Raw genomic sequence first — 6,759 nt, forward strand, 5'->3', positions numbered from 1 at the left:
TGGGTGTCAGCTCAAGGTCTGTTTACCCTTTCAGTGGGAATTCCTAGAAATTTAATCTGGTTCTTTACTGCCATGTGTTCTTGGATCTAAATCTTTTTTTGTTTTCTGCCCTGTGGAAAATATATTTTCATCCTCATTTCTTATGGAAATGTTTATTGACTGTTTATCTTGATAACGAATAGCTTTCCTCTACAACTAAGCAAGCTTCTCTTCAAAGAAATATAGAACATTTGAATGCTAGACCTTCAGACAGACCAGTAGATTTACCTCTATGTATATGTTGTTTTAGAATCATAGAATAATAGCACAGTTTCTTACTCAGGTAACATTGCTGAATTAATTTAACAGCTGGGCAGGCCTCAGTAGGTGGCAGTATCTGATTAGCTTCTGACATGTGTCTGATAACTGGTTTTGGTCTATTTTATGGAGATTGTTTTTGAGAGCTACCAAGCTTTTCCCTGAAAAGTAATTTTAAAATTCTGAATGAAGGAGTGTTTCCAATTGTGAGTTAAAAGCAGACTACCCTGAAGAAGTGTTTTTTCAATCTTCCATAATCTCAGAGCAGAAGTAAGTTATAATTACTTGGTTAATTTAATGGTTAGCTTTGGGAAGATACGTGCCTCTTGTGAGCGTCTCTCTTGCCACCACGTATGCCTGTCTTTATTGATAGTTCTTGATAGCTTCCTGAAGAAGCTTCACCTCTGAGGGTGTTTACCACTTTAGAACTTGAATTATGTGGTCATCTGAGTCTCAGTGGTGTGGCTCAGGTGAATTTTGTTTATATTCATCCAGGAAAAATAAATATTTTCTGAAATGTGTTTTGTATCAGTGCTTGTGTTGGTATTTTTAAGTTCTTTAAAAAAAAATAGTGGGCTGTATTTAGAAACTAGCTGCTTGTATTCTAATCATTAAGGGTTTCATGTATTGTTGAAGTCCACATTAGTTTCTTGATCCAAGAGGCTGTCTATCAGTGATCATGGTTTTTACCTCTTTGGGATAGAGAAATCGGTAAGCAGCTCCAAGTTCAGTACAGAAGGAAACATATTGTTTTCTTTTTGACTTAATGTGTTTTGTGGGAATTTTTTTAATTAGTTTTTTTGTTTTTTTTTTTAAACCTGATGTTCCATGTAGACACTGTAGAGGCAGAAAACTGATCTATCAATCACTGCTATGTAAGAGGTTTTACATTACCTCTTTAGTAACCTCTGGACCTGGTGTGCAGCCTGAATACTCAGAATAACTGCCTGCAGTCAAGAAAAGGTGTCCTGTTGCTTTGGTAAGGTCATAGGTTGCTTTGTTGGCAACAGCTGTACTGAAACATAAAGGGTTGTAAGGCCCTTGCTTAACACTGCTTCCCACTGATCTCTGGTTCACCAAATATTCTGAACAAGCAGTGGTTTCATAGATAGGGTGCTTTTTTTATGTCTACACTTTGTGGTTGCTGAGGCTATTAAATGATGGCTGGAGTTTAGCTTGCAGGTGTTCATTGCAGTCATATTGATGCCACTTCAATATCCATTGATAGGTGCTGATAAGGTGTCCTTGGTAAGATCACTTCTTGAATTGTCACTCTTTTTGATAGCTTCGTTTGACGCTCACACATTGCACAACACAAAGTCAGTGCAGTAAGTCAACATTCTTCAGCTAAACATCTTTCTGATATAAAGCCACATATGGATTACATTTTTCTCTGTAGGATCTCCCTTGGCACAGTATTGTCAATTCTAGACTGTGCCATTTCCTTAGCAATTTTCCTGCTTCTGTCTATTCCTAAAGATTAGTCTTGGGTTGTTTACAAATGTACAGAAAATCAAAATGGAGGTACTGTTTATTTTCTTAATATTAGTTGCTAGCCATGTGAATGTGACTGATAACACAGAATAAACTACTCTGAGAAAACAGTAAAACCAGAAATAATAGGCCAGGCTTTTCCTTTAAAAGCACACAGTCCTATGTGCTCATGTGCTTCTACATCATGTGCTCCAAATTAAAATTTGTATTTAAGAGGCATAGCTTTTGCATCCTGAAATTTAAATATTGTTTTCAGTTTTGCATGTTCTAAAATAGAGCTTCGTCCAAAATAAGAAAATGAGGAATCTCTGTAGGAGAGGTTATTCTGAACCGAAAGCTGGTTTTGAACATGTGACATGTATTGTGCTGTGTGGCTGACAGATGACCTTAAATATGAAAATGTTATAGTCAGCACTTTCTTTATAATGAATGGAATCAGAATTCTGTTTTCAAACTTTGAACTTATTTACAAAATCTTTACCTCCTTTCTCCCCATTACTTATGATCTTGGTCAGTGTTTGCTCTGTAGGATTTAAATAAATTTCTATTGGTGATGTACTTACACGAAGGGAGGAATAGCTAGCAGTAAAGGATGTTTTTAAACGAGTAAATTTGAGTGTACTGCTTCTATTACTGTAAGTTTTGGTTTTGTGTTGTAAAGAATGATCAGGAAATTTCACATACTGTATGTTTCAAAAAAGCTGCAACAAAGTTATTTTAATAAGGAAAATGAATGCATGAATTATTTAAAATAGTTGGTGCAACTGTTCCTGTTAACTAATCCAGGCACTTGGAAGGCAATTACACTGAGCTTTGACAACATTGCCAACCCACTGCACAGTGCCTTATGCCAAAAGCTATTGTTGTTTTATTGACCACGTTCACCATTACATATGCATGTGAAAAAACAGAGGCATTTTCATCGGGATTACCCTAATAGCATTAAGAGATTATTTTTTAAATTTCCTTGGAAGGAAATTCACTTAAATGAGATTACTTATTACTTGACTGGTTTCCTATCATGCTGCTATGTTTAGGTAACTGGAGTCCATTAGAGTATAAAGTTCTTAAAAAACCTGATTTTATACATTAATGATTTCAAATAAAAGAGAAGTACTATATTTGTGCACAGCTTCTTTTGAGAAAGTTAAGTCGATGTTCTGGTTAGGAGAGATAACACTTTTTGTCCCTCTTGGTGGCCCCCCTAGTGTCACCATTAGTTGCTAATTACTTGCAAACAAATAAACAATTAACTCCTCGTGCCTCTTGGTGGGAGAGTTTTCATTGACATGCTAAAACTTTCTAATAAAAGATTTTAATTAATGACGTTGCAAATCCAACCCCCTTGTCAACATAACTATAAGGAGGACTTGTGGAGAAATGCAAGTACAGTATACATGCTATGCTGGCTGAAGGTGGAAGCATGGCAAGTACATCACTAGGTGCTGCTAATACATCAGCATCTCAGAATCTTCGGAAAGTGTCTGGTTTTGTAGAAAATAAAACCACACAGTGCTCATTTTCCATTGAAAGTATTCTGGGATTGGAGCAGAAAAAAGATGGCATTCCAGCCATGAAACCTCACAGACCGTGGATGGATGCATGCACCAGCTTGGGTAAGTCAGCAGCCTGTTTTGTAACCTCTCAAGCTTTTACTCTTTTAAAAAGTCTATATTTTTCATGTTTCTACTGAAAACAGTAGTTTGAAGCTCTTGTTTGCTTGCTTTTTCTAGTTTTAGGTGATGACAGTAATCCTCATCTGCAAATCCCTGTTGTTTGCTATGAAAATCCATTATTTCATGCTGACAGTAATCCAGTGCAAGAGGAAAAAGTTTTGAACTGTGAAAAATATTTTTCAGTCACTGAAAGGCTATCTTTCAAACGTGAATTGAGCTGGTACAGGGGTAGAAGACCAAGAACTGCATTCACTAGAAACCAGGTAGGGATTTTCTTAGTATTTAATAAATTAATAACAATGTAGTTTAGTAAAATGTTGGTAGAAGCCTAGAATAGCTGACTAATTCAGTATGATATGCCTCTGCAGAGAGAAATGTAATCCGGAACTAGCATAAATTAACAGTAATGTTGCTAATGTCAGTAGAGCTGTGTTTATGCATGGAATCAGAATTGTGCAAACCCTGCTGGGAAGTCTCCTGTGAAACAAACTGAACTGGTTTTTGTATTTATTTTCTTTATTACTTCTGTGAAGGTAGTGATAACTATTCAACAAGTCTGTTTTAATCTCCTCAGATTGAAGTCTTGGAAAATGTTTTTAAAATGAACTCCTACCCTGGCATTGATATGAGAGAAGAGCTAGCTCGCAAATTAGATTTAGATGAAGACAGGATCCAGGTAATTAAAATTTATTTGAACTTTTCTGTAATTCTGTCTGTATGTACTCTCTGGTTATATCAATAAGTAGTTTGACAGCAGTAGCAATAATTTTAATAATCTCAGTTTAAAACAATGCACATTTATACATGCGGTATGGCTTCAATTATTTGTGAAATGGAAGCCATGGAATTCCTTCTGAAATCTTAAACATTCTTCCATAGTGTTGATGAGGTATTCATCACTATAATATTTCCATGATACCTGCTCTGTTAATCTCCTGTTATCACGTGCAGAACTTGATCATTAGCTTCCATATTTTAAAATCATGTTTATATTATGCTTGTCACCATATTTGAAAAACAAATGTGAAACAAACATTGAAATAATTTGTATGAATGCCTTTTGTGACACTGTCAGTAGAGCATAATGTGTTAAATCAAGGTTTGAGCCTATGTCTTCATCTGGCCAAAAGCAAAATCTGCTCAGGGATTTTAATTATTTACAGGTAGTCCAGCATGCTAAGATGCATATCATAAGCATTAGAATTTGGGCCTCACCTTGATGTTTATTAAGCGTTTTATGCAAGTCTTATATTGGGGTTGATGTGGAGCTTAATGCTGAGATTAGTTAAGCAGCTGAAGAAATATCACCTTAAGACTTGTGTGTGAATTCTAAATGCTCAGGATGTTCTGGGGTCTGATTCAGTGTCACTGAAGTTAATATTAGGTTTTTATTAATTACAGTGATGCTGGTCCTCACTTTCCAGTTAAGCTGGGGGTATTATTTTCTTCATCAGTGGCGTTAAAATTATTGCAGGTCATCATCTGCAGATTTTAGATTTGTATTGAACTTCCAAACTACTGTCAATACATAAAATACTGTAAAAATACTCACGAAATACTGTGTCAGTATTTTTAAGTTTCAAAGCTTATTCTGCTTACAGTGCTGTATTTCTGAAAAGCATGCCTTTTCTTTCAATTTTAGATCTGGTTCCAGAACCGTCGTGCAAAGCTGAAAAGATCACACCGAGAATCTCAATTTCTAATGGTGAAAAATACTTTCACCTCTAGCCTGCTAGAGTAGAAAGAAGGATGGTTTGCTGTTATGGTACTACAATAGAACACAAGGAATTATTGGAATTTTCATAACCTGTACTAAGTAATGTTGATATATTAATTATGATTTTATCCCCACATTTGAAAAATTATAATAATTTTCATTAAAATAAACTGTAAATACTTGAAGTATTATTATCTACTTTTTGTGGAAAAAGTGAACTTTTCCTATATATTTTAATAAGTATTTTCAGAAAAGTTTAGATATTTTTGCAGTTAAAAAAAATCCAAACCCTAGGTTGCACAAGATTTTCAGCTAGTATGAATTACTGCATCTTAATTGAAGCGACTTAACAAAGCTTCATGGTTTTAAAAGAAGTCTGTTTAAATCTGAAATATGCACAACAGATTTTGCTACCTGAAACAGGTTGTGCATTACACTGGAGTTTAAATAGCTTATTTATAAAGACTATGATAGTTTTTATAAAGAACATAATTTTCAGAAAAAGGCATCTCAAATGGAAGGACTAGCATTTAACTGAGCAGTTTGAACAATTGTTTGTTTAAAATAAGCTGAAAATTACCAATTTTTATATCATATTTTAATTAATATTTGCCTATTTAATGCTTCACCTTGGGTATCTCCTGTCTTGTCAGTGGAAGTGTTCCAGTTATGGAAGTTGCCTTCATTATCTTTTAATGACAGAATGCAGCATTTCACAGGATCAAATCAGTTGGGACAAGAGCAGATATCCAGATCACTGCCATTAATTTTAGGGTGTTGAATTCATTTTTATCAAACAGTACATGAAAGTTAATTATCCTCATATTTGATATTCAGCCTGAAGTCGATGTGCATAAGGAGAGCCTTGCAGGAAAAAAAACAAAAACAAAAAACAAACCAACAATTCTTCATGGCCATGATGCAGGAAAACAGTGTAAGTATGGGTTTGCACTGTTCCTTGTTCAGCAGAGCTTTAAGCGCTTCCTTGAAGTGCTGGTGTCCTTTAATGAGATTTTATCCTGTGTTACTTAGTAGAGATAAGTTCTACATGGGCCCAGCTGTATGTACAAAAAATCATTTCGTGTTAGGCTGATGGTTCAGCAGCACTGACTTTAAATGATATTTCAATCTGTAAACCTGAAAGAACCAGTAAATACCAAAAAATTTAGACATAAAGCTTTGTTAATTGGGTTTTCCCACTTGGCTGATGTGAAAAATAAGTTTTATTTTGAACCAAAACTGTATTTACAGTAGTAAAAAAGCTGAACCGAATCATTTTATCTGATTTTTAAAAAAAGAGAAAAATTCTGAAAACTAGGGAGAAGAAATTATGTGAATGCTTGTGACATTCAAATTGTTTTTATCTAATTCAGAGTATAGCTCTCACACTAACTATGCCACATTGAAGGAATGCCTAACCACTGAGCGATTATGTGTTATGATGTTGGTTTCCAGATTTCTTGTGGAAACAGTTTTGCTTTATACCAAATACTTTGGTATTCACGTGAGGAAGAACTTGAGCTAAAGTCTTCAATCTACACACCTTAGCCACCAGGCTCATTCACAGTCTGACAT

General features: G+C 34.9%; 1 protein-coding gene across 2 annotated transcripts; it reads left to right on the forward strand.

Moving 5' to 3' along the window:
• Window positions 1-3,140: 3,140 nt before the first annotated feature.
• Window positions 3,141-5,368, forward strand: HESX1 (HESX homeobox 1). Of its 2 annotated transcripts, XM_010083397.1 has the most exons (4): window positions 3,141-3,407; window positions 3,525-3,730; window positions 4,042-4,143; window positions 5,110-5,363. In XM_010083397.1, exons 1-4 carry the CDS (start codon window positions 3,194-3,196, stop codon window positions 5,206-5,208), a joined length of 621 nt encoding a protein of 206 aa, XP_010081699.1. In that variant the 5' UTR covers window positions 3,141-3,193; the 3' UTR covers window positions 5,209-5,363. The 2 variants fall into 2 exon arrangements, with proteins under 2 accessions (XP_010081699.1, XP_010081700.1); XM_010083398.1 differs by lacking the exon at window positions 4,042-4,143 and having other exon boundaries at window positions 3,196-3,407; window positions 5,110-5,368.
• Window positions 5,369-6,759: the final 1,391 nt, after the last annotated feature.

The sequence above is a fragment of the Pterocles gutturalis genome, unplaced genomic scaffold, assembly GCF_000699245.1.
Source record: "Pterocles gutturalis isolate BGI_N339 unplaced genomic scaffold, ASM69924v1 scaffold40690, whole genome shotgun sequence".
NCBI classification, from domain to species: Eukaryota; Metazoa; Chordata; class Aves; order Pterocliformes; family Pteroclidae; genus Pterocles; species Pterocles gutturalis.

Excerpts from the sequence above, each read along its gene's own strand:
- HESX1 (XM_010083397.1), top strand. The coding sequence starts at position 3,194 with ATGCTGGCTGAAGGTGGAAGCATGGCAAGTACATCACTAGGTGCTGCT. Across the intron at positions 3,408-3,524 it reads GGATGCATGCACCAGCTTGG|TTTTAGGTGATGACAGTAAT; the intron begins GTAAGTCAGCAG and ends TGCTTTTTCTAG. Across the intron at positions 4,144-5,109 it reads TAGATGAAGACAGGATCCAG|ATCTGGTTCCAGAACCGTCG; the intron begins GTAATTAAAATT and ends TTTCAATTTTAG.